Consider the following 27,331-nt stretch of genomic DNA (forward strand, 5'->3'; position numbering starts at 1 on the left):
GATTATTTTCTCTGATTAGTCGACTAATCCGGTCATGCACACACTGGATGTAAAACACACATCTTAACCATCATTAGCTTTAAGATAACCAGAAACTAGATATATTGCTTTACCTGCAATAATGCTAGTGTGAATGATGTAAGCTGAATTTGGCTGCTGAAGATGCTGAAATTGATAGCTAAAAACCCCGAAGCTGAAATTGCTGAAGATGATCCATCCATCTTCTTGTCCGCTTCTTCCCTTTCGGGGTCGCGGGGGTGCCGGAGCCTATCCCGGCTACTGTTGGGCGAAGGTGGGGTACACCCTGGACAGGTCACCAGTCTGTCTCAGGGCCTCAATCACACACCCATTCACTCTCACATTTCGCTCGAGGAAGCCGGAGTCCCCGGTGAAAACCCACGCATGCACGGGGAGAACATGCAAACTCCACACAGAAAGGTCCCAGCCGGGATTTGAACCGGGGCCTTCTCGCTGTGAGGCGAGAGCGCTAACCACTGCTCCACCGTGCAGCCCTGCTGAAGATGTTATCAAGCTAAAATATTAAATTAGCCTAAAAAATTGAAAAAAAGCCCAAATTAGCCAAAACAGCAACTCCAAAATAGCCAAAAAAACTTAATACCAAAATAGTCCAAAAAGCTATCAGAATGCCATTATAACCTTCAACTTTACTACATCGACAGATAAATTAGTTGACTAAGCTCTAATCTGCTTAAGGCCTTTATTTTGCTGAGCAGGAACGGCACCAGGCTGAGGCAGAAATCTCCTGCTTTTCAGAGACCTTCTTGTGGTTGTGGATGTTTTCCATGAGTGTGAGGTGAGTTTAGTGAAGCTCAACCACAAACATGACTGCAGACATTGGGGGGGGGCATCAGCAGCTTCTCTTTTATTTTTGGACCTGATGCCTGCATTCATCCTTCAGTTACAGCTCATTCCATCTTTCACTTCAGTGGAAACCGTCTCAGTCCAGCTGACAGCGGGGCGGGCCTGATCATGTCCGCTCAGCAGATCAGCCGTTGGCGTGAAGATCGTCGGTGTCGTCCCCCTCAGAGCGGCAGAGGTCCTCCAGGGCCACTTCTGAACACAAACATGACAGAAGCAACTGAAGTTGTAGACCGCAGGAAGAACTTTGTTCTGCGTTAGCATGTGTGTGTATCTGCACTGTTGTGTGTGTGCCGGCGTCGGCCTCTGTTCATGTCTGCGTGATCCCTGTTAGCATCTACATGTGTCCCAGTCAGCACTTGAGTGTCTGAAATACTGTGCGTTTGTCCGTATTGGCGTCTGAGTGTGACCACGTCAGCCTCTGTACCTGTTAGCGTTTGCATGTCAGCATTGGCGTCTTTGATGCTCTTCGTACGTTTGTTTTAGCGTCTGCATGTGTCCCAATTAGCATCTGCATGTAAGCATTAGCATCTTTAAAGCTTTGTGTACGTTTCTGTTTTAGCATCTGCGCGTCTGCAATGCTGTGCGATTGTGTCTGCCATGGCGTCAAACCTCAGTAGCGTCTGCGTGTCAGCATTAGTTTCTTTAATGCTCTGTGTATGTGTTTGCTTTAGCGCCTGCATGTATCCCCGTTAGCATCTGCGTGTGTGTGTCTACAGTATGGAGAGAAATAAGTATTACCCCAATTTATGCGCGTGTATTGTTGATCTTCAAAAGACATTTTGTGCATAAGTACAAAATTTATAAAATTAAAAAAATACAAAATACAATTTACACATGCACCAATTAAAATTACAGAAACTGTTAGACACGCAAATCTTTAAAATTCACGCGTGAATCACTCGTTCTGACACACAAAACCTCAGTTACACATGAATCTGTGGTGAGACTCTTTTCACGTCTCACAGATTCATCTGTGAGTGATACGTTTAAGTACTACTAGAATGCTGGGTCATCAGAGTTTTCTTATCAGCCGTTTTGAACTTAGATATATTTTTGAATAATAATAATCGGTGAATAATATCCGGTAAAACTCAACATTTTCCCACGTTCTTAAACAGATATTCCTGATAATTAATATAAAAAACTCTAAATAAGCGTTTTAAGAACATCTATCCCTTTAAAAATAAAAGTATTTCCCAGATTTGATCACCTCCTCTCCGTGCCGTTGGTCGGTGGGCTGATCAAGTGTCTCCGCCCTGTGAGGGTTTAGAAGGGTGAGGACCTTCTAAACACCCCAACCCCAACGGGCCGCCAACCTTTATACAGTCAAAGCACGGAGTTCCTGGACTCTAGGAGTATTTAAATGCATCACTCACGGACGTATCTGTGAGACGTGAAAAGAGTCTCACCACAGATTCATGTACAACTGAGGGTTTGTTTGTGCATATTTCGTAAAGATTTTCATGGGTAATTATTGTCAAGCTGTTGTCATTTTAATTTGTGCATGTGTAAATTGTATTTTGTAATTTTTGTACTTGCCCACAAAATGTATTTTATGAGTTACAAATCAAGAATACGCACGCACAAACCCTAAGTTACGCACAAATCAGGAATGATGCAGACATAAATCAGGGTGATACTTATTTCTCTCTATACTGCAATGCTGTGTGTATGTATTCGCCTAAGTCGCACAAGCGTCCACTCAACCGGAAGTCTGTATGTGACCGCATTACCAACTGTCTTTTTTTTGTGTGTTAGCTTTTATGAATGTCTGCTAGGCTCTGTCTGCTTTAGCTTCTATGCATCTGTCAGTTGTAGCATCTGTGTGTGCGTCTGCGCTAGCGTCTGCGTTAGGGTCTGTCTGGTTTAGCGTCTGCGTTAGGGTCTGTCTGTTTGCGTTAAGGTCTGCCTGGTTTAAGTTCAAGTTTATTGGTGTAGTTCCCATTTGTACAATTAACACATTATATTATGATGCATATTAGTGTTTAGCGTCTGCGTTAGGGTCTGTCTGGTTTAGCGTCTGCGTTAGGGTCTGTCTGGTTTAGCGTCTGCGTTAGGGTCTGTCTGGTTAACGTCTGCGTTAGGGTCTGTCTGGTTGAGCGTCTGCGTTAGGGTCTGTCTGGTTAACGTCTGCGTTAGGGTCTGCCTGGTTTAACGTCTGCGTTAGGGTCTGCCTGGTTTAGCGTCTGCGTTAAGGTCTGTCTGGTTAACGTCTGCGTTAGGGTCTGTCTGGTTAACGTCTGCGTTAAGGTCTGTCTGGTTAACGTCTGCGTTAGGGTCTGTCTGTTTGCGTTAGGGTCTGCCTGGTTTAGTGTCTGCCTGTGTACCTTCACTCTCGCTCAGATTAAGAATGTTCTTCAGGTTGTTGCGCATGGCGGGGATCATCTGGTCATACATGTGCAGTAGTGGCCGGCAGCTCTCGGAGAAGCTGCTATGATGCAGCAGCAGCCAGTGCAGCAGCAGCAGACACTCCCGCAGGAGAGACACCGCGACTCTGTGCCTCCTCGGCAAACAGGAAGCAGTATTCTGCCTCACGCCTGGAAGAAAAGGAAACCTTTGGCTTTCTACATCCTCGACATTTGTTACCGAAATGAGAGCGTCCACTGACATGTCGATTCTGGTGACTCCTGAGAGCATCGAAGATCCAACCACTGACGATGGAGGAGAATCACAACCGTCTGAACCAGCTGAGGAAGCAGAGCAGGACACATTGGAAGAGAGATGCAACACAGGGTCTCACCGTGAGAGCAACAGCTACCTGAGTGTTGCACTGACAGTTGCTCTGTGCGTCTGCCCTCCAGGTTCCTGCCCCCTGAGTCAGTCTGCTCAGCAGAGTCACCACCTAATACGTCCACACACAGATGCATCAAATTCTGCTGCAGATAAAACTTGGAGCTTTGAAGCTTCGGCAATCTTTATCTCATAATCAGGAGGTCACCTGATCGTTGAAACGAGGATCCAGACAGAGTTTTGACTCATTACTTCATTCAACCCACCCACACATCTCAAGGATCAGGTCTGACTGAAAATCTCGCCTGATCTGATCTCACCTGCAGGTCCAGCAGAGTCCAGTCCGACTGCGCTGCCTGTCCGTCTGGTCTGGTTCTGATGAAGTGGAATAACTTCAGGAAAACACAGGGGTCTGTGGAGATGAAACCATAGAATTATTCCAGATATAAAAAAGTATATACCAGATATGCACTATGTACCACACAGTTTTTGGCCCCTCTAACCCTCTGCAGGTGGTTTCTCCTCCAACAGTCCTGGGAGCTTGAGGGTCCTGCAGTATCTTAGCTGTTCCTAACACTGAGCTTTTCTGGACTGAGATGTCTGAGGTCTTTGCAGGGATCTGCTGTAGACACTCCTCCAGTTTGGAGGTTACAGCCCTGAGTGCTTTAATTACCACGGGCACCACTGTCACTTTCACCTTCCAAGCTTCCTCCAGTTCCTCTTTGAGTCCCTGGTATTTCTCCAGTTCCTCTCCGAGTCCCTGGTATTTCTCTACCACATCCACCACAATGGCTTTGCTCTGTTCTTTATCCACCACTCCCTCAGGACTTGCCTTACTGGTACCACACCACTAGACAATACACATAACACACACACTGTCCACTTTATTAGGCACACCTGCCCAACTGCAAGTTAACAATCAGGTAGCAGCTACTCAAAGCATGTAGACGTGGTCAAGATGATCTGCTGCAGTTCAAACCGAGCATCAGAACGGGGAAGAAAGGTGAATGAAGTGACTTTGATGGTTGTTGGTGTCAGGCGGCTTGTTATGTCTGCTGCTGATGTTCTGCATCCGGACAAGTCATTCTGCTCACCTGGCAGGTGGAGCTAATGATCTTGATCACCACCTGGTGTCTATTTAGGACAGAGGAGGCCACACCAAGTCAGGCAGAGAGCAGAGCAGCAGACTGGGCAGCAAGAGCAGGAGGTCTTTGTGTTAAAGTGGTGCTGGTTTGTTTGGTTCTCTTTTTTTCTTCGTTTCCTCGGTGGTCTTACACTGGCGGGTTTTTTATGTTAGTTTTGGGGATGGGCCTTGACAGTCTTTATTTGCGGGCTTGCTTTGTTTCTTTTGAATAGGTAGATTTCTGTTAGGCAGCCTTAGCAGGGAGCTGCTGACTCCGACGGTCAAGGTGGCTGGGTAAGCAGACTCCCTGATTTATGTTATGTTTGGCCAAGGCTCCATTTCCCTTTGTTTTGATATTTTTGTTTGGATCAGCAAACTAATCATTCCTTTATTTTTGTTCTTTCTTTACAGGACACAGTTCAGATCTTAAATAAAACTGTGTTCCTCATCTTGTTGTCCAGTTCCATGTGTTATGGTCCACTTTTGTGTCTTCCCCCTAGACTGAGGCTTGTCCGCCTATTGGGACCGTAACACTGCTGGTCTGAGTGTTTCAGAAACTGAAGAATTACTGGATTTTTCACCCACAACCGTCTCTGAGGTTTACAGAGAATAGTCAGAAAAAGAGAAACTATCCAGAGTGCAGCAGTTCTGTCAATGTCAGAGGTCAGTGGAGAATGACCAGACTGGTTCCAGCTGACAGAACAGGAACTCAAATAACCACTGGTTACAACAGATCTGTAGAAGAACATCTCTGAATGGAAAAAACCCTTGATGCAGATGGACTACAGCAGCAGAAGAACACACTGGGTATCACTGTCAGCAAAGAACAGGAAACTGAGGCTACAATTCACACAGACTCACCAAAACTGGACAATAGAAGATGGAAAAACATTGTCTGGTCTGAGTTTCTATTTCAGCTGCAACATTCAGCCGGTAGGTTCAGAATTTGGCATGAAGCAAGGATCCATCCTTCCTTGTATCAACAGTTCAGGGTGGTGGCAGTGGTATAATGGTGGGGTTTTTTTTTTCTTTTTTTTTGCGCTGCACATTTTGGATCTTTTAGTACCAATTGATGGTTCCAACACCAGTCTACCTGAGTATTGTTGCTGACCATGTCCATCCCTTTATGACCATAGAGTACCATCCTCTGATGCTACTTCCAGCATCTATGACTCCAGGTCATAAAGCTGGAATCATCTCAGACTGGTTTCTCGTCAACATGGACCAGACCCTCTTAGAAATGTTTCCAGAACCTTGTTGGACCCTCTGCCAGGTCTGAAGGAAAAAAGGGGGTCTAACCTGGTACCAGTGAGGTGGACCTCAAAGTGGTTGAGTGTTTATACAGTGAATAAATGAGTGAATTGACAGTAGTGGGGGGTGGAGTCTCACCGTGTTGCCAGCTGAGCTGTCTGGCCAGAATCTGGTGGTCAGACAAGGAGGCGAGGACGGTCACACAGAGAGAAAGCGTTTGCACCTGGCTGCTGGTGGACACGCGCACACACACCGCCTGTAGAACACGCTCCAGCCTGTCAGACACGTGAAGCTGGAGGTCGTTATTCAAGCAAAGTTACAGTAACACTCAGACACTGTCAGCTTGTGGGTCAATGCCATTTCACTAGTTTCATTCAAAAATATCAGTTCTTGAAAATATCAGACCAGATTCAATGAGCTTCAAAGAGTATAACGAGTGTCTGTTTGTGTAGTAAAGTGGAACTACAAATGGACAGACTGGCCTTGAGAACAACAAAGCAGGAAGCTGTGACAGGTCCGTTAAAGTCCTGGAGATGAGCAGTCTGCAGGAAAACTCCTGTTCATCCCAGTTTATGCAGATCTTTCACTAGATCAGGAATCGGCAACCTTCACAGTAAAAGAGCCATTTGGACTCGTTTTCTACTGATCAATACCTAGAAGGAGCTGCATAGTCTGACTTTAGCCTTTAAGAAACTTGGATTTCATGACCTTCTTTTTAATTATTGTTTTTTTTTAAATGATATATATGAATTATGTCTATTTTTTGGCACGAACAAAAGCAAAAATATAAAAAGAACCTAGAATCTCTCAAAATGAGATTTCTTGTTTTTTTATTTAATTTTTTTACTTATCAAAATAAAAGCTGCTCTGTGTCAAACAGGATCATCTCAGTGCAGCTCTGAGCAGCTAGTAACTAATGTTGTTCAGCATAAGATAATATGAGCTTTTAACTCATAAAAGATCAAACTTTTTACCAAAGTTTTTCTTTGCATATAAAATCTGTTCATTCTGGAGGTAGAGTTGATCAAACAAGACGTCTTCAGGTCAACAGGATGTAAAAACCTACATAGTTTATCATCTATGTGAACCTCAGACATCAATTTATACATTTAAATGATCTAAATTAAAGAAATGATAATTAAGGAATCCTTACTTTAACATTTATTTTTGTTCTTTTCTCCTCTCTGTCCTCAGCAGTCTTACTCTGCTGGATTTTGTTATTTTAGTTTGGATCTTAGTAGTCTTAGTTTTCAGGCTTTGTTTATTTGTTTTCTTTATGTAGTTTTGGTTAGACAGCCATTATCAGGACCTGCTGACTCAGACGGTCGACATGTCTGGATCAACAGTCTCCATGACTTATTTTATGTTTGTCTGAGGATCTACCATGGAGAGATAAAAGAGACACATGTGGATCTGGAGCTGCAGGTTGCTGACTCCTGCACTAGAAGAACTCCTCCTGACTCTTTGGTTCCTAGCATCTTCTCTAGAAAACAGAAGACGCTTCAAGCTTAAAGTGAAGGTGATGCTGCTTACCGGCCAGAATGTTCCTGAGAAGTTCTCTCAATGAGGACACGCAGCGTCTTCATGACACTGTCAACCAGCTGTTTCTTATGGGAGCTGCTCTCACACAGCCGCACGAGTGACTGCAGCACGGCATTCTGGGAGCAGAGTGCCACTTGTGCAGCAGTATGGTTGGCCTGTAAGCAAGAGAAGCATAAAGCTGGCTAGAGAAGGTTGCAGAAACGGTACAGTCTATCCTGTTCAGTACTGTAAACGTCACGTTTTACTGAACGTCTCCTACAGTTCTGATGAAAAAGGAGGTCCCTTCACAACATTCACCTCTGTCTTTGAGTTCTCCTTCAGCAAGACAGCCTGGACCACCTGTGGAGCAGTCCATACAGTTTATGGGCCAAAAACACCAAAGAAAACAAAGATGTTCTTTGCTTTGGAGCATCACCTCGTCACTGTGGGTTAGCAGGACACGGAGGATCCTCAGAGCGGTCAGGCCTGCATCTTCCAGACTCAAACTACACACACTGACATCCTCATGCCGCCTCTTCTTCCCAGCAGAGGATGGACCCAAACATCTCGCAGAAAGATAGTCTGAGCTGCTATCGCTGCAGGAGGAGCGCAGCGACACGAGCTCCGACAGGTACACGTCCAGCAGAGGGAGGAGGAGGACAGCTCCAGGACATGCCCTGCACAGACAGAGCTCCGTTTGTCCTCAACAATCCAGCATTCAGACATTCAGACTCGACACCGTTTCAATCCTGCAGCTTTAGCCCTTCATCAGAGGAGGGCGCTGCAGGCCAAGGGACGTTGTGCGGCCGGGCGTACCTGCTGCCCGCTGGACTGCGGCTCAGCAGGCTCAGTCCTGTAGCAGCCAAACTCTGAGCAAGAGACCCGGCAGCTGTGAAGGATCCAGCTTCACCAGCAGTGACTGCAGGACGGAGATCAGAGCAGAGCTGGACGTCGTCCTGAAGCTGGCTGAACACAGAAGTGAAACTATGAGCCCAAAAAATACTTAAGGATAATAATTCAGTTTACCGACAAATTTAAGGCTATTTGGGAGTTTAGCTAGTATTTAGGCAACGAGCTAGCTTTTTGGCTAATTTAGCATCTACTAAGGTTCCTTGGGCTAATTTTAGTTTAGCTCATTTTAAGTGACACACTAAATATTTTTTGCAAGATTGGTATGTAATTAGGGATTTTTTTGGCTATTTTACTACGAAATGTTAGGTAAACTTTAGCAATCTTCTTTAACAAAATTTCCAGTTTTTTAGTAAATTTAACATTGAAAATAGCTTTTGCATTTTCAGTAAATCCCTTCAGGAATTAAAGTAAATTCCGTCGCCATCTTCAGCAAAAAGCTTCAGCATCTTCAGCGAGTACTGTCTAGTTTAATAAACTATCATCTTTAAATCATATCAAATGAAGTTCAAATCATTGTCTTTATTTTTAGTTAGGTTAAAGCTAATGATGGTTAAGATGTGAGCATTACATCCAGTTTGAACACGAGCTGATTAGTCGACTAATCAGAAAAAACAATCAGTTATTAGTAAACTATTAAAATAATGGTTTGCAGCAGGCCTACTTCAGAGGCACATACAGATTTCTCTGTTTGGGAAATCACATTCAGCCATGTCTGTCAGCTGCTTGTGACGGTGTGTGATGACAGCAGTGTGAATGGAGTTCACCTGGAGTCTCTTAGGTTCAGTGTCAGCAGGTGAGACAGACCAAAGGAGCCCAGCATCGGAGGCTGTTGCAACAACAACCCAAGCAGTACTCCACCTGTCAGGAAGAGCACACACAGTTAGCTAGACCTTTGAAGAAACCGCAGATAAAACATGTTTAAATTCAGGTGGAAGCAGGGATTCTTCCACTAACAAGTCCTCCATAAAATCCAGATGCTGCAGAACTCTGTCGCCTGCATCCTTTCGTACATACAGTGGTGCTAAAAGTATTCACTCTGCAAGTTCTCCCACTTAAAAAGATGGGAGAGGCCTGTCATTTTCATCATAGGTATACCTCAACTATGAGAGACAAAATGAGGAACAAATTCAGAAAATCACATTTTCTCATTTTTAGCATTTTATTTGTAAATCATGGAGGGAAATAAGATTTGGTCACCTACAAACAAGCAAGATTGTCTCTCACAGACCAGTGAGAGGATCCTCTGTCCTCCACCAGTTACCTGTATAAATGACGCCTGTTTGAACTGGTTATCTATTAAAAAAAGACCTGGCCTACTGGATATGGGAAAAATCTACATTAGAAACTGCATGATGGTGTGACTTGCTATTAATGGACAAATAGAAAAACAAAAATACTAATACATATTAAATTTCACTGTGATAGATTTAGTTAAATAATTTTTAGTTTTTGGCTTTTTTCAATTGTTTGGAGATCATCGCCTGTCCTGAAACTAGGGCGAGGTATCGATTATAATTTACAAGTCAATTCTGATTCTTCAATTCAATTTTGAGTTTACACATTTAGACACATTTGTTTAGAATTACATTAATAGTCTACCATATGTTTTGAATATATTTATATTAATCTGATCCAGTTCACATACTGTAAATGTATCAGTGAAATAATGAGATTGTTAATATCATCCAGTGTTACATGGATTCTCTAAAGGAGAAGTTCTAACTAAAATGTTCAGATCATTAACATTGTAAACATTGTTCTGCTTCTCCTGGAGGACGTTTCAGTTTGACCACTAGGTGGCGATCGTGCTATAGCATTACAGCTTATTCCAGAAGAAGAAGAGAGAATAAGAAAAAATGATGTTTTAGACAACAAATAGTTACTTTAAAAACATTTCCCTAAAAGACTTTGGAAAATTCCTGCCTTTGAGTTCATAAAGAAGTTCATTTAGTCAGCAATATATGTTTAGGTTAGCCGTCCTATGGGAAATTCCATTAAATGTCAGCTTCAAGCTAGCAGAGTTTAGCTTTATGTACTAAATCGATCCATATTTTTATGAATCGAGTGTTTGTTTCTCTAATGAAGTCTATACCGCCAATCCTCTGTGGTTATGTGCTTTAAAAGTTAACTTAAATTTCAATTTGATTTATTTCTCTTAAGAAATCTCTCTTAAGCTAGCGGACTTCAGCTTTTTGTGCTAAATCGATTTATATTTTATGAATCAAATATTGATCTATTAAGCTTAAATCGATTCATTGATTTTATCAATCCAGCCCTACTTGGAACCAAAGTATCTGTAAATAACCGACGTTAGGGGTGTAACAGATCATAAACTCAAAGTTCAGATCATGTAAAGGTTTTAGAATCACGCTTGGCATTTTTCTAATCAGTAAAAAAGAGGGAAAAAAAGGAAAACTTACTAGATTAAAGCTAAAAAGGCAATTTTTAAAACGATTTAATAAAACATTTAACGTACTTCAAAACACACACATATATTATATAAAAATGTGCTTATTGAGGCCCATTTATAAAAAAAAAATACTGATAATATCTTTGATCTCATGAATATTCTTGTACATAAAAAAATACTTTGTTTTAACACCCTATGCCTTCAGATTTTACAGGTTAATTGTTGTATTTATCTCTTTCCTGTCTCTTTGGTGTTTGAGTAGAAACGGGTTCAAACGTTTTCAGAATTTGCCGGTGAGGGTCGTACACCCGTCCACAGCGCCTCACCTCTGTGCTCCAGCCGGGCAGGTTTGATGCTCAGGAAGGGGTCAGGAAGGGCCGGCTCCTGCGTGTCAGCACACCTGCTGCTGCATGCTCCTCTGTCTGCAGAAGCAAACGCATGCGCAGTCTTAGAGAGGACAGCGACAGCTGCAGACGTCTGCAACGTCACCCACCGCTTCTCCGAGCTTTCACTGGGGTTTGCACCGCCGTCATTCTGGAAGACGTTCGGACAGCAAAGCCCTCTTTGGTGAAGACGCCGTTTCCAACTGGAGAGGAGGAGCTACTTCCGCTCCCATGATGCACTGCAGCAAGGCTATTTGTGATTTTAGAAGAGAGAAGAGCAGAAAAATAAACATGTTCCTGTCGTGTCTACAAGTGAACAACGCTGACTGATGAGATGAAGCTCAGAAAGACGGAGCGGCGAGCACTAAGCAGATGTCAGGAGGTCGTCTGAACGCTGGAAAGCAGCTCCTCAGTTCAGACATGGAAACCTGCAGCGTGGCTCCAGGTTTCATCTACGACTGCTGTGGGAGGAGAGCCGGTCTGCTGGAGACGGTTTCAGGTTAGGACAAGCTGCAGAGGTTTGAGCTCAAACTGCACAGAAACGCTCTAAAAAAACTACTTTTACAGGAGACTTCATTACTCCCAGAACAGCTTCTTTTATGCTGTAGCTAGACGAATATAGGAAAGAACTTTGGTGACATTCAAGGTCACGATTCATCGGAGACTAGACAAAGAGTAAAGAAAGGTCAAAGTTGAAGAACTGAAGGGGGAACATTTCTGACATCTAAGGTTCAGGAGAAGAATCTGACAGCAGCTCTGATGAACATCAGTCCTCCACCTGATTGGTGTTAACAGTGATGACGGCGGAGCTCAAACCTGTTCACGGCCAGAGGAGACGCCATCTTGTTCCTCTCTGAACTAACAAGCTTTGTCTTCATTTCGTTGATTTCAGCTTCTTTAAACTGCAGTTCAGTCTGTAGAGACTGGACCTGAGATCAGAGAACGGCACAGGACTGTCAGCTCACTGTGTGTGTAATTGTGTGTACTTCCATGTCTGTGTGTAGCTGCATGTCTGTGTAGTTGCCTGTCCGTGTGTAGTTGCATGTCTGTGTGTGGTTGTCCTCTGGTCTGACCTTCCTGCTCAGCTCCTTCTCCCGCTGGCTCTGCTCGTTCTGCCTCTGGGTCTCCAGCAGGATCTGGTTCTGCCTCTGAGCCTCTTTCTCCTGCTGAGCCGTCTTCAGAGAGTCCCGAAGGACCCGGATTTCTCCGCTCTTCAGTAAGATCTCCTCCTCCACTTCTTTCAGCTGATCACAAACAGAAAACAACGTTCCTGAATCCCATCAGGTAAACACAGACGATTCATCTTTTAGGACATTCTGGAACTTTCAGCCGAGTTTCAACACTTTAACCTCAAGAAAATCACAACATGCAGAACGCTGCAGCGAGGACGGTACTGATCCGTGACCCTCAAGAGGTCGTTATAGGGTTATGTGTTTGAAGACTTCCTGTTTTGATGAGGAGCCTCACCTTCCTCTTTAGCTCTGCCTGCTGGGTCTCCAGCAGTCGGACAGTGTCGTCCCTGTCTGACCCGAAGTTCTCCAGCGTGTTTCCTAAAACCACAGTCAGACTTCAGCTTTTAGTCGTTTTATCCCTCATGCACACTGAGCTTAAACTGTCATTCCGTCTCACTCCCGTTTTCTGGATCAGCAAAAGGAGAAACGCGTTTCACAGCTGCAGAGAAATCTGTGGTTACAGAATCTGAATCACCAAGTTTGGCTTCAACAAACGGAATAGATTGTTTTCTGTTCAAGTTTTAGCCTGAACAGCTCATTTATCAAACTGTTTCCTGTCCTCTGACTTCAAACGTTTTTATGAAGGTCTGGAACCTCCATCTCCTCTCAGAGCATCCCCTGAGCGGCGATGACGTCACCGGACTCACCTGGTTGTCCTCGTCTTCTGCTCCACTCAGAGGCGGCGTCCTGTCGGCGGGTCGAGGACGAGCTGGACGCACAGACGGCGGTGCTGGGTCTGGACTCGGGCCCTTTGGCAGTGGAAGTGACGGCCTGGGAGGCGATGATGTCGAGTTCATCCAGGTCATCCTGGGTGAACTCCTCCTCGTCTCCAAAGGGATCATCGTGGGAGGTTAGCCCGTCCAGCTCGGAGCCTCGCAGCCTTTTGGAGGGGGGGCAGTTCATGCTGGGGCAGAAACAGAGACAAAATTCTGGTCTTTCCCTGGAGGTCAATGGTGGTGAAATCTACAGCTGACCAAACATGAACTCCATCTGCTCCTCAAGAGAACCCGAAAAGCTCTGAAGAAGTTCTCATAGAAAGAGGTTCTGGACAGACTCCAGGTGACAGTCCTGCCGGTGAAGCATGCTGGGAAATGTTCATTTTAGCTGATCCAGACTGCAGTCTAAACCGGATCAGTCAGAAACATGTTTGTTTGGAGCAACTCCTGTAAAGCAGACAGACAATGCAGGTGTTCTGATTCTGTTTACCTGTCGCTGCTGATGCTAAATGCTAAGCTAACAGCTCCACGCAGAAAGCTGCAGCGTCACGAAGTCTCATTCTTACACCGAATTCCTCCGGTTCTGTAAATGTGGGAGAAAACGGACCGAAGGGGCCGCTGACCGGAGAACGGAGAGACGTCTTCCTCCGAGCACGTCCCGCCCCGCGCCTCCGCTGGGTCTGACCAATCACAGCATCGCTCTTCCTGACCAACCAATCATAGATGAGTCATGTGACTTTGTCTATGGGTCCCCAGGCAGGACAAAAATACACAAAACACGAGTAGAATTATATTTGAGAGAGTTCTTCAGAGTTACTGAGAAAAGTGGAAGAGAATAAAACGAAAATACAAATTATACAGTCTATCGATTACAGGAGGAAGAAATAAAACTTTGATGTTGGACATGTATTGCTGGGGGGTAGGTGTGTTTAAGTTTGACTTTTCAACTCCTGACCAGAAGATTGCAGGTTCGATTCCCCCCCTTGCCCACCCATGCCATGTGTTGAAGTGGGTATGACATCTAACACAAAGAACGAAAAAGCATTGGGGGGGTGTATGTGTGTGTGTGTGAGAGAGAGATAATTTTATGTTTGTTTGTTTTTTTATTTTTTGATTCTTAAATTAGCCTACTTTATTTTATTTTCATGTTAATTTTATTTCTTGTAAAGTCAGTTTTCATTGTTGATGAAAGCATGTTTGCCAGAGCAATTGCTGTGGTGTTACCTTCACTCTTGGACTTCACACAGTGATCACCGTGCATGCTAGGGGTGTGTGTATTGCCAAGAATTTGTCGATACGATACGTATCCCGATACATGCCTCAGGATACGATATGTATCGTGATATGTCCCAAGACTGGTAGTTAGTCCCTTATTACATACCCATAGCAAAGCAAAATTGAAGATGAGATCTCATTTCTGTCTCATTTACGTCTCCTAGACATGAATGAGACGTGTTTGAGACAAAACAGGCTTTCTCACTCTTCTCAAATGTTTCTCCTGAGAAATAAGTCTCACAGTGAGCATTGTCTGAGATCTCAAAATTCTCTCACAACTGTCTCTTCTTCAGATCTCAGTTAAGAGAAAGATGAGACGTATTTCAGCGTTCTCAAGTATATCTCAATTTGTTCTCTTTACTTTCTCAGCTCTGTCTCTGTGAACTATATGCATGGTTCTGCCAGAGCTGGGTATAGTGGGAAATATGCAGGAAGGTGGCTCTTCAGGACCAGCGTTCCCTACCCCTTATCTATGGTGTTCCAAAACTCTGCAGCTGTAATATACTTTCAGCCTCCAGGTGGCGCTGTTAGCACTCTCTTTGCCCGCAGCTATGGGTGAAACAACTCACAAGTGAGTCAGGCAAGGGCTTTGTTAGATTTTTCCAAGAGCCTTCACTGTAACTTCTGATGCTTTTGGCGGTCTTTATCAGCCAGCGGCAAACGGATAAAGTCAAAAGAGCAGCTCCACGTCTCTCACGAGGATCCCAGTTTGCTGTTTTCATTAGAAAACAGTTTTAGTTTGCTCTTGTTTTCAATTATGAAATGGCCAGTGAGGCATTGCTGTTAAATGTTTTAAAATCAATTAAACCATATTCTTTATTTTCTCCATTTATTTCAAGATATGCAAAAAAAGATATTGTATTTGGCCCACAGACTGGTATCCCATTTAGATCTTGGTGAAAGGATTTGTATTTGGACCCCAATAAACACAGTCACAGAGTAAGTATTTAAAGTGTTTATTTGGCACAGGCAGGACCAGGAACTCGGGAGAGACAGCCTTCAGTCAGCAGGGGGCGCTCAGGCACTAAGGAAGGAGAGGTGTTAGGAACGCAGGCAGGAGAGGCACATGTAATCTGACAGGTACAGGTTTGGATCTAACTTGGTGGTGAAAACTCATGAACGGTGATCAACAGAGGGGGCCAGCGAGGAGATGGAGGGAGTGCACAGCAGGCTGACATTGAGGGTGGTGCAGGAGGATGTCCTTCAGGCTGTCCAGGTAGGAAGAGGAAACGGCAGGAGGTACAGGTGCTGGGGCAAGACTTTTCATTTTAAAAGTTCCAGTGCAGGGGTTTTTCAAAGACAGATTCACAGGTCAGCAAAAAAACTAAAGAAAAAAGGTTCACATGAACAGGGTTGTTGCTCCATGGAAGGCTTGTGACAAACTGAAGGGCAGCAGCTCCTAATAACGGGAGGTAAACAGGTGTCCCTCTTCACCTGATGGTGAAGAGGGACACCTGCATCTCTGCACCTCCAACAGACTGAGGATGAGGAATCGGTGCAGCCATGACACTTGGCCCTCTGAGGAAAAAGTTTGACCACCACTGCTCTAGACTGTCAAAGGCTTTAAAGAAATCAAGAAACAAAACGAAGCCTTCGTCTTCAATCAGATCATTCTAACAATATGTTATTATGAATTGATCACCCTTTCTAAAAGCCAAATTGAGTGTCAGAAATAATCTGGGACATCACAGTTTTCTTTCTGAAGGTAAAGATATGAATTAAGATTTTATAGTTGCTATTGAGCAGGGTTATTGATCTCAGATTATCAATCAGTCAAGAATCTTTGCCAGGTTTAGGGATAAGAGTGATGACCCCTTGCTTCATAGTGGTTGAATGTGCGTATTAATTATTTCTTTCAGTGCCTGGAATAGGAGGTCTTTCACAGGGTTCCAGAAATGTCCATAAAAAATAAGTCAGCCCATCTGAACCTGGAGATTTGTCCAAAGCTAAGCACCTCACAGCATCTTCTACTTCTGACATGAGGATCTCTGCCTCACAGAGCTCTCTGCAGGCATCATCTATTTTAGGGACTGAATGTTTGATCTGATTCAAAAAGGCTACAGCATCATGATGGGAGTAAGAGGATGAGTATAGCTCCTTGTACAGCTGGAGTATTCCTTTTGTAATTGCTGAAGGATCTGTGCACTCCACATCTTTAATTAACAAAGCTTTAACACTGTTCCGCTCTTGTCTTGTTTTTTACCAACCAACAGAAGTACGCAGAACTGCACAGCATTGGTTACTAGCTGCCCAGAGCTGCACTGAGATGATCCTGTTTCGCACAGAGCATCTTTTATTTTGAAAATAAGTTATTTGAGCTTTTGTCACACATAAAAAAAATTTTGAGAGATGCTGGGTTCTTTTCATATTTTTGCTTTTGTTCGTGCCAAAAAATAGACATAATTCATATTTATTATTTAAAAAATAGAAGGTCATAAATGCAAATCCAAATTTCTTAAGACTATGCAGCTCCTTCTAGGTTTTGATCAGTAGAGAACAAGCCCAAATGGCTCTTTTTCTGTTAAAGGTTGCCGACCCCTGATATAGACAAACCCTGATCCTGTCGATGTAGTCCACCTGGCCTCTGTAGTACCCGTGTTTCCCCATAGCTCAGGCTTCTTCCATCTTTGGCCAGGCCGCTGCTCGAGCGTCTCTGTCACCCTTCCTTAAAGACAATTCCAAGATTCTTCCATGTCGTACAGTTCTTGTTTTTCTCCCGATGGCGTTTCGTTGGTGTCACATAACAAACTGAATGATGACCAGTCTGTGCTCCTCCTTTCTCCCCAACCGTTGAACTGAATCCACCACTGTGTCCATCCCCTTTTTCCACTCCAGGGCAATCTTGGAGAGGATACTGATGATGACATCTCGAATGTTCACGTCGTTTTTAATCCTTGAATTTTTAGGTTCCATTGCTGTTTGTATCGTTCCATTTCAGCTACTTTTTCTTATAACTCTTTGTTTTCTTCAACAAGTTGTGGAACTTCTTTTTCCATATCTTTAATCTTTCCCTTGCATTCTTTAATCTCAGCTGCATTCATTTCACAAGTTGAGAAATGTTTGCTTCCCTGACGAAGTTTTCTTTTAGCTGGTGTCCAAGGTCCTCAATTTTGCAGGTTAATTTTTCAATGGCGGTGATTAGAGCTTCATTCTGAGAGACTGCAGGCTCTTGAACAGGTTTCATCTTGGATGGCGGAGCTGAAGTTTTGAGTACCCACAGCATGTTTCCTTTTCATGTTGCTGCTTCCCTCCATCTGGGTGTAGTCGTGGTCACAGGTGTTTGTATGTTGCTCTGCAGCTAGCTTAGCATCAGCTTTTTTTCATTTTTAAACAATATCATCTTGGCACATTGAAAGGTTCATTTGAACTAAGATAAGATAGAAGTTTTCTTCTATGGGAACATGTATATCAGTCACAAAATATTTATTTTTGTCGCTCTAACCTCCATACCAGCGGATGACTCAGACCGATCGCTGTCATCGGGCTCCAAATAGTGGCACCTCTGATGCAGAAAAATCTTCGACAGATCTATGCTGTGGTCACACTGAATGCGATTCACGAGGCAGAGGCGTCCAGTTTGAGAGACAGAGGCGGAAGTCTAGCAGCAGTGCAACATGAGCAGCGTAGCACGGATTGGGTGGTGCAGCCATCTAATTCCTTAACCTACTGGGACTGAGGCATTGCCAGAGCTCTTCCCGGATACTGTAGGGTGAAGGTGGGATACACTCTAGACAGATTGCCGTCTTTCTGGCTGCAGCCAGCCTCCCCGGAGTTAGTGGAGCTCGCTCGCTCACTACGCCGGCAGACAGAAAGCCACTGTGGGGCGCGGGGGCCGCCGGCTTGGGCTTCCTGAACCTTTTGTTATTTTTGTTATGTTCAGTGAGACAGTAATAAAAAAAAAATAATTTTTTGTTTTAGCTATCCCCCTCTCAAGTTAATGCAAGACACTCAGCCCCCAGAGTGAGAGTGAACCAGCCCTCAGAATCTCAGAATGATCTCATGAACGCCAACATAAAGACGTGTAACTAGGGCTGGCTTGATAAAATCGATGAATCGATTTGAATCGATTTAAGCTAAATAGATTGATAATCAATTCACAAAAAAATTGATCAATTTAGAACATGAAGCTAAACTTCGCAAGCTTGATGCTAATGTTCAACGGAATTTACCATAGGACAGCTGATGCTAACACTCGGTCGACCTGAACATACATTACTGACTAAATGAACATCTTTATAAACTCACAGACAGGAATTTACAAACTCTTTAAGGAAATATTTTTAAAGTAACCACTTGTGGTCTAAAACATCGTTTTTTTTTTCCTCTTACTTTCTCTTTCTTCTGGAATAAGATGTAAATAGTGTGATCACCACCTAGTGGTCAAACTGAAACGTCCTCCAGGAGAAACAGAACAATGTTTCCAATGTTAATGATCTGAACATTTTAGTTAGAACTTCTCCTTTAGAGAATCCATGTAACACTGGATGATATTAACAATCCCATTATTTCACTGATACATTTACAGTATGTGAACTGGATCAGATTAATATAAATATATTCAAAATATTTAGTAGATTATTAATGTATTTATAAACAAATGTGTATAAATGAGTAAACTCAAAACTGAATTAATTGAAGAAGCAAAAGAATTGAAAAAAATTGGAATCAAATCAATTCAGGCTCTTGTGAATCGAATCCAATCATTTCTGGAAATTATAATCGATACCCAGCCCTGGGTGTAACTGATGTTTTTGTAGAACCCTTCCCAATAAAAAACCTGACTTCTCAACATCATCTGTTTATATATCTTAAAAATATATTGAAATATAGTTACTCTCACAAACCATGGAAAACATGGTGCATCTGACGATGGCTGAGTTACTTCTTCCAAACAATTTCCAACTTTGTTAGAAAAATATTGTTTCTAAAAATGTCTGAACCGTGGTAACCTCAGGAGGCTACACCGAAAACCAGATTCAGGTTTCAACCCAAAAGCCAAGTTCCTTAAGACTCCCAGAGTCCAGGGATCAGCAGCTTTGAGGCTGTGGTCTTCACGCAGCTCACCATGGCCGAAAGTCCAGACTGGTCACCAGCCTGACCTCTCAGCAGCTCCTTAAGTAGATAATAACTCTTAAATGTTAAATTATATGCAGTAATAAATGAAACATAGATGACATCAGAACACACCAATGTCTTCAGCCGTATCTGTTCATTCTCTTTAAACAGGTGCTTTGCTTAAATATTTATGGGAAGCTAGAATTTTCAGTACTCTGCTGTTTGTTGAAAATAGTGTGCATAAATGCTTTCAGAAAAAAACTGCTAAAATATGGACATAAATAAAACCTTCACTGATTTGCCAGGTTTTTTGTGTGAGGTGAAGTGTATCTGTGAATAAAATCATGTAACAGTGACGGCTGTGGGCTGATCTTTTCTACAAATGGAATTTTCTTCTTGGAGGAAAGACAGTTTGCAGATTGCTTGTGTGGGTGCAGCAGAGACCCTCCCACACTGCTGAACTCCAACCAGGAGCGTCTCAGAATAACACCGTTAAAAAAAATGAATCATCACACCATGAAAAGGTTTAGAACGAGGGAAATGTGGGTCGAAAACAAACCAAGTGTTTGAAGAGATCGACTGACGTGGTGGCGGGTTGCATTTCCCCTTAGATCAGAAATCCCTCCAAGCATTTCTTCATTGAGCCGACAGTCAGAATTTCCTGCAGCAGTCCAGTTTGTGAAGGTGGTCAGAAGAACATCGATGGGTGCATGAGAGCACGTGCACTTCCCACAGTCAGAACCTTCTTGCAGCTTCTCAGCAACAGTCATTGTGTTTTCCATTTTTAGCCTCAGATAGGTCTGTGCCACAGCAATTCAGCATGTTCCCGACCATGCATGTCAGCATGTGCACAGCTCACACATGCTCAGGATTCTGTTCTCTGCCTCTGCACTCCAGGACAGAAACGGAATCTGAAGGATACGGACGGAACCATCATCTTCAGCAGCAGCTGTCAGGCTGGTGTCACCATAAAACCAGCAGTAAGGTCGGTCTCTCTGGAAAACACACTTCAATGAATTCATAGAACACCAAACATTTACACATACTCTGCAGTCATGATTTCCATGGCAACCATGCCATAACCATAGTAGGGTCAGTGACAGTTGAAAAAATGGATATATAAGAAAGTTTGGGTTGTACTCCTGGTCTGCGCGGTGTTGGCCTTCAGACAGGACAGCTGCTTGTTTGAGAAGTGACGATACCGATCAAGGACAGCTCAGCAGGTTTATAAGGAGCTGTTTTTGGGGCCATGAATATTTGAAACTCAAATGAAACATTTTGAAAAAAATATTGGTCTTGGGCCAAAAAAAAAAAAGTAAAATGTCCAAAACTTTTTGTTATTCTAAAATAAACATTATCATTTTCAGCTTCAAATGTTCTGGTTTTTAGGTTTAAAAACTCAAACTTTCAATTACAAAACTTTTTTTTCAGTTTCAAATCTTTTTTTCACTTTCAACTCTTTTTTTTGTTGAATCTAAAAATTTCAGTTTCAAAACTTTTGGCTCCGTTGTGGCTCATTGGGGTGGGGCTAACATGAAGGACCAATCAAAATGGATGAGGGTGGTAACTTCAGTTCTGGTGCGTTCACTGACTCTGAGAACTGTGATCATTACAGTCAGAAAATGTCTGTTTACTCTGTACTATCATAGTCTGAAGTTGATCCCAAGACGGGTGTAAAAATCAGAGTTTTATTTCGTACAAGCCACATGTACAAAATGCTGTTCAATCCGTTCAAAGCGCCATCTTATTGTTACGTACAGACATTAAAAACGTCCTTATGCTTGTATAAAATGGCTCTGTAGCGGGTCGGCCTTATTAAGCCTAAAGAGCACTGTGTTAAATACAGGGTGCTGCTGGCGCAGCAGCACTTTGTAGGACATTTTGCGAGAACTCACCCTCATCGATGTTGATTGGTCCTTCGTGTTAGCCCCGCCCCAACGCGCCCCACTGGGCCAAAAGTTTTGAGACTGAAATTTTCACATTCGAAAATTAAAAAAAAAAAAAAAAGAGTTGAAAGTGAAAAAAATCTTTTGAAATTTAAAGTTTGAGTTGTGCAACCTTAAAAACGTAATATTTGAAGCTGAGAATAATGAAGTTTATTTTAGAATAGCAGAAAGTTTTGGACATTTTACTTTTTTTTTAACCAATATTTTTTTTTCAATTTGTTTTAATTGGGTTTCAAATATTTATGGCAAATAGCTCCACAGATTGAGGTTCTGTTTCCACAAAAGCTCTTTTCAAGCTGCAAAGCTGCTCTCAGACATTGTGTGGAAGTCCAGTTTTTCACACTGAACCTGTGAACACATGGATCTGTGTTTATGGTCCTTCCAGAACTGACTGAAGTGTAATCCGTCCATCAGAGTTCCTAGAAGCTCTTCTCGCTAATTTTGCTTAAGCATGTCATTAGGTTTGATGGTCTAAGCTCCTGTGGCCATGTACCCGCCCTTAAAGCTTCCTTTGCACCAGTCGTGTGCATACTTGTGTGTATTTTTTGAACCCAAAGAAACATTTCTCTGCTAAAGTTTCTGAACAGATTCCAGCCTTTTTCTTGATAAAATCCGAAATGTCTCTTTTACAAGTTTCTTCAGTTCAGAAGCATCTTCAGCAGGTCAGTAACTTTATTTGATAGAATCTTCATTCTCTGCTAAATCTTTGTAGCTGCTTTAAACATAGACTTTGGGAAGAAGTCAATGGGGATGCTAACAACCAGACGCTAACTTCAGCCGCGTCAGACATTTCAGATGTGATGAATAAATAGGGCAAAACTGTTGAAAAACTGGTATTTTCAAAATATGATAGTATACATGAATCCATTGTGTCTGTAACCTTGTGAGCATTTGTGAAACATTTGAGACTCCCCTAGTGTAGCCGGCATAATTTTTGGTGCGGTAGGAAACTGTTGTATATAATAATTTGAGGATATCCTAACCCACATGTCTCAAAGTCAAGGCCCCAGGGCCGGATCCGGCCCTCAGGATAATTCTATCCGGCCCTCCAGATCATTTGATTTTATTGTTGCTAATGACCCGATGTTATCTTGCAATTATTACAACTTGTATAATTAAGACAAAATACATTTTTATGGAGAGTAAAATATAGAAAGCTATTTCATGTTTAAGTTGATTTATTCTGGAATAATATTCCTGCCTTTTTAATATTCATAATTATGTTAAAAAGTTACAGTTTTAAGGTTTTAAAAATTCGTGTTCTGCTAGCTTGTTGGACTATTTTGGTATTTACTAAGATTATTTTTTAGGCTGTTTTTGAGTTCAGCTAATATTTCAGCTCCATGTTAGCTGTATTGGCTTATTTAGGTTTTTTCTTTTTTTTTCTTTAGTTTTTCAGGCTAATTAGGCATTTAACTAATATTTTAGCTTGCTATCAGCTTCAGTGATTTCAGCTATCAGTTTAAGCGTTTTCTGCTATCAGCTCCAGCATTTTTGCTTTCAATTTCAGCATCTTCTGCTATCAGCACTAGTATCTTCAGCGGCCAAATTCAGACTAGCATTATCACTGTTAATGCTATTCATCTAGTTGATAACTATGTTAAGAAGTTATGGGTTTGTGAGTGTTCTATAAATGTTTATCCTGTTTGGCCTTTGACCTAAAGTGTGTTTTGGATTTTGGCCCCTTGTGCGATTGAGTCTGACACCACTGTCCTAACCCCACTGTGGAAGCAGGGACTTGGAACTCAAGACTGGGGACTGTCTTCACTCGAGCTCGGGTCAGAACAAGCCGAAGCACCATGGTTGGATGAAGTTTTCCCCAAGTACCTTTAGTCTCTTGATGCTGTGGGACTGTCGTGACTGACACATCTCTGTGGCATTTGGTGAAAGTACCACCGGATTGGTGGTTTGAGGTGTTGAAGGGCTTGTGGAAGTTCACTCCTCTAATTCACAAGTATTTTATGGATTTAGACTCGCTGTCCAGCTGTATCACCCTTGGTGTTTTATAGAGGAGGGTGTTCAATTAGGAGGTCCAGGGAGCCTTACTGAGGGCCATGTGATCCCTGTACGACCTTCCCGGAGCAAGAACTATCTGTGTCGGCAGCAGAGAGAGTCCATGTTGGACTCAAGCAGGGCTCCCCTTTATCACTGGTTCTGTTCATAAGCTCGGGTAAGTGTCTCAGGTATGTTCCATCGGGAGACAGACCTGACAAAGACCCAGGACCCGCTGCAAACACTAGATCTCAGGATCCTCCAGAAGAGAAAGTGGCCAAAGGGAGGAATGCTGAAGATGCTTTCATTGCTGCAACCCAGGCAAGCAGAAAAAAATGGATGGATGGATGGATGGATGGAAGGAAGGAAGGATGGATGGATGGGTTTATGGATGGATGGATGGATGATGGATGATGGATGATGGATGGATGATGGATGATGGATGATGGATGATGGATGATGGATGATGGATGGATGGATGATGGATGATGGATGATGGTGACACGGTTGTGAGTTTTTTTGACTACCCCTTTGTGTTTTGCAGGTCAGCTGTCACTCCTCCTGGATGGTTCCTCCTTTCCTGGTGCTCTCTGTGGAGGAGCGCACAGCTGTCTGCACTTTGCAATCAAGTCTATTTAAGTTGCAGCTTTTCTGTTCTCAGTGTCGGTGCGTCCCTGTTAGGACCGTGAGTTTCTTGCTTTAGCCGACACTGAGGTTTGCTATTCTTTAGTTTTTTCTTAGTCTTCTGCTTTTTGTCCTTTAGCAGTTTTCCCTCTGTGAGGTGTCTTTGTTTATTAAATAACTTACACTGCATTACCGAGTCCAAGCCTGATTATCTCTGCTCCTGGGTTCTCGTCACTCCAGCCGTTACAGATGGATGGATGGAAGGATGGATGGATGGATTAATAGACTCTACAGTAAAAATACCAGAGTCCAGAAAAACAGAATGAGGTTAAAGGTCAGAAAATCCTCCTGTTGCCTTAATTTGTGAGACACTGCTGAACATTTCAGAACACAATGAGCTGCAATCTTTAATGTTTTATACAAATGCGACGTCTGCATTCTTCCTGTTTTCTCTGCCTGTGATCCGCATCAGTTGACAGAAATCCTGTCAGTAGTAACCATACTTGATTTTTTTTTTTTTGCTTCTATTTTGCTCATGAAATCTGCAGTAGATCGCTAGAATTTGCTTTCCCAGCATGCATCTGTTGAGGGGGATCCAGGGTGAAGAGAAGGAAAATGGTTGATTGAAAGGCGTGTTTCCTCAGCTTGTGTTGCCTCTCTGCAGCAGACCCTGCCTCCTTTGCAGAGGACTTTCAGTCACAGTGGAAAACATCCACAGGGAGAAGACGGCGGGTGATTGGACAATCCGTCTTTAAAGGCTGCCAATGAGGCTCCATCCTGGCTGCGTGTTTCCCCCTCCATCACTGAACGCTCTGTCAGCCTGCGCACATCTCCATGACTGCAGTGCTGCATGCACACACGCTCTTGGGTCTGTTTGCGTGTGCAGGATGCCAACATCTCCAGCTGTGGAGGAGGGAGAGAGGAGAGGTGGAAGATCCTGAGAACAGACGAGGAGGAAAGAGGACAGAAAGCTCTGGACCGCCAGGGAACAGATGCTGCGGAGACCGTGGAAAGGAGGGAACGAGTGAGGGAGGGGCACACGACCAGGAGACCGTCTGAAGGAACAGGCAGAATCGCTGATTTTCGCCGACCGAAGGCACCTCTGTTCGGTTGCCGTGGTGATGGGCTGCTGGCTCTCTGGACCGTGGACGGGTGACCCCTTGGTGAGCCGCTGCAGGCCGTCAGAAATGATGCTGCGGGTTATGGCTGTGTGTGGGTGTTTGTGCGTGCGAGTGCGCGTGCATGTGTGTGCGTATGGAACCACTCGTGTGTGTCTGTGCATATCTTTTTGTAGATGTGTTTGTGTGTGAGCAGGTATTTGTGTTTGCATGTGCGTCTGTGTGCGCAGGTTTGTGTTATTGTGGATGATATTGTGTGTGTGTGTGTTCATGATTGTGTGTATGTGCGTGTTTTAACATGCGTGCATTTTGTATTCTTGTGAGAGCGTGTGTGTTTGCTGTGTGTCTGCAGAGCTAAATGTGTGTTGGTGACTGTAGCAGTGACTCATAATTGTGATGTGCAGGAGTTAACAACGCTGCTTATGCGTCTCATTTAATGGCTGCTGTGCTTAGTGTGTGTATGGGGGGGGGGGGTCACACACCAATACATGACGGTTTGGCATTTTGTGCTGCATCTGGATTGTGTTTGTTTCCCAGGATGCCGCTCTGCTGCGTTTTCAGTCGTTCCTCTTCTCATTCCTCAGACGTCTTGACAGATGCGTTCTGGTGTTCTGAGCTCATGCTGGCGTCAAACAGCAGGAGAAAATTTCCTGACTCTGTCCACCATGTTGTGGTCTACAGAGAGAATTCTAAAAAACAACTTATCCAGTTTCATTTTCATAATAATTTTTGGTTATAAAATAAAACAAAATCGTGGATAAGGAAGCACAAAAATTCCAATTTCCTTAAGGTCCCACTCTAATTCATTTCGCTCCAAGTCATCTTTTCATTATGATACACATTTGAGCCAAAATCAAAACCTGTTATTTTTTTGAGACAGTTTTTGCAGAGCGGCAAGAGTTCATCCAAAATTTTGCTCTGAGTTGTGTGCAGGGTAAGCCTATGTTGATATCCCAGCATTCCTTCGTTTACAGCAGGAGTCTGTAACCTGCAGCTCCAGATCCACATGTGTCTCTTTTATCTCGTCATTGTGGTTTCTGGACCAAACATCAAATAAGTCATGGAGACTGCTGATACAGCATGTCGGCCGTCAGAGTCAGCAGCTCCTGATAATGACTGCATAACCAAAACTAACTAAAGAAAACAAATAAACAAAGCCTTAAAACTAAGACTACCAAGATCCAACCCCAAACTAAAATAACAAAACCCAGCAGTGTAAGACTGCTGAGGACAAAGAGGGGAAAAGGAAAATAAAGAATTAAAGAAAAGGAAAATAAAATAACTATTTTTTAAAGTAAGGATTACTTAATTATCATTTATTTCATTAATATTAGTTAAATGTATAAACTGATGTCTGAGGTTCACATAGATGATAAACTATGTAGGTTTTTACATCCTGTTGACCTGAAGACGTCTTGTTTGATCAACTCTACCTCCAGGATGAACAGATTTATATGCAAAGCAAAACTTTGGTAAAAAGTTTGATCTTTTAGGAGTTAAAAGCACATTTTAGCTTATGCTGTACAACATTGGTTACTAGCTGTTCAGAGCTGCACTGAGATGATCCTGTTTGGCACAGAGCAGCTTTTATTTTGAAAATAAGTTATTTGAGCTTTTGTGACATGTAAAAAAAAATAACATTTTGAGAGATGCTAGGTTCTTTTTATATTTTTGCTTTTGTTTATGCCAAAAAATTGACATAATTCATATTTATTATTAAAAAAAGAAGGTAATGAAGGCAAATCCAAATTTCTTAAAGGTTAAAGTAAGACTATGCGGCTCCTTCTGGGCTTTGATCAGTAAAGATTGAAAAGCCCAAATGGCTCTTACTGTTAAAGGTTGCCGACTTCTGGTTTAAACTCTCTCCCACTAGCTTACAGTCCCTCACAACCTCATTAGTGTTGTAAAAAAGCAGCAAGTAATATTGTTTTTATCCATCCTTACAGTTCTGATCCAGATTCCAGCTCAGACAGGGAAAACAAAGACGTTCATGGATCTGTTTGTCTGTAGGCGGATGCATCAGAATGGGGCGGAGCATGGAGACTTTGGCCCCGCCCATGTTAGTTGTTGCGTCAAAAACCCAAGCTTTTTTAAACCGCAGGTTTTCATCTGCTCCTGATCCAACATGATTTGAATAAAGAAATGCTCTTGGAGCACCCCC

At 43.0% G+C, this 27,331-nt stretch overlaps 2 protein-coding genes across 3 annotated transcripts in view; one reads left to right on the forward strand and one right to left on the reverse strand.

The window, feature by feature from the left end:
- Nucleotides 1-701: 701 nt before the first annotated feature.
- Nucleotides 702-13,873, reverse strand: LOC112140003 (ATR interacting protein). The gene is made up of 18 exons (XM_024262899.2): nucleotides 13,729-13,873; nucleotides 13,092-13,348; nucleotides 12,680-12,762; nucleotides 12,286-12,456; nucleotides 12,029-12,141; nucleotides 11,323-11,462; nucleotides 11,156-11,251; nucleotides 9,184-9,277; nucleotides 8,324-8,473; nucleotides 7,944-8,184; nucleotides 7,826-7,867; nucleotides 7,520-7,683; nucleotides 6,125-6,261; nucleotides 3,933-4,024; nucleotides 3,641-3,724; nucleotides 3,491-3,569; nucleotides 3,210-3,419; nucleotides 702-1,074 (listed from the first exon to the last, which is right to left on the reverse strand). The coding sequence occupies exons 2-18, from the start codon at nucleotides 13,345-13,347 to the stop codon at nucleotides 1,007-1,009; spliced, it is 2,220 nt and encodes a 739-aa protein (XP_024118667.1). The 5' UTR covers nucleotide 13,348; nucleotides 13,729-13,873; the 3' UTR covers nucleotides 702-1,006.
- Nucleotides 13,874-23,879: 10,006 nt separating this feature from the next.
- Nucleotides 23,880-27,331, forward strand: part of LOC112139990 — an 11,960-nt gene continuing 8,508 nt past the window's right edge. Inside the window, exons 1-2 of one of the 2 annotated variants that reach the window (XM_036211990.1) lie at nucleotides 23,880-23,926; nucleotides 24,317-25,215. In XM_036211990.1, coding sequence (XP_036067883.1) covers nucleotides 25,174-25,215 — 42 coding nt within the window. In that variant the 5' untranslated portion in view covers nucleotides 23,880-23,926; nucleotides 24,317-25,173. Of the gene's footprint in view, nucleotides 25,216-27,331 lie in introns of both variants that reach the window. The other variant, XM_024262873.2, reaches the window with a different exon arrangement.

This window comes from Oryzias melastigma, linkage group LG5, assembly GCF_002922805.2.
Source record: "Oryzias melastigma strain HK-1 linkage group LG5, ASM292280v2, whole genome shotgun sequence".
Lineage (NCBI taxonomy): Eukaryota > Metazoa > Chordata > Actinopteri > Beloniformes > Adrianichthyidae > Oryzias > Oryzias melastigma.

Coding starts and splice junctions, on each gene's coding strand:
- LOC112140003 (XM_024262899.2), bottom strand. CDS start 13,347: ATGAACTGCCCCCCCTCCAAAAGGCTGCGAGGCTCCGAGCTGGACGGG. Junction 12,763..13,091: donor CAGAAGACGAGGACAACCAG/GTGAGTCCGGTG, acceptor CTGTGGTTTTAG/GAAACACGCTGGAGAACTTC. Junction 1,075..3,209: donor TAATCTGAGCGAGAGTGAAG/GTACACAGGCAG, acceptor GTTTGTGTTCAG/AAGTGGCCCTGGAGGACCTC.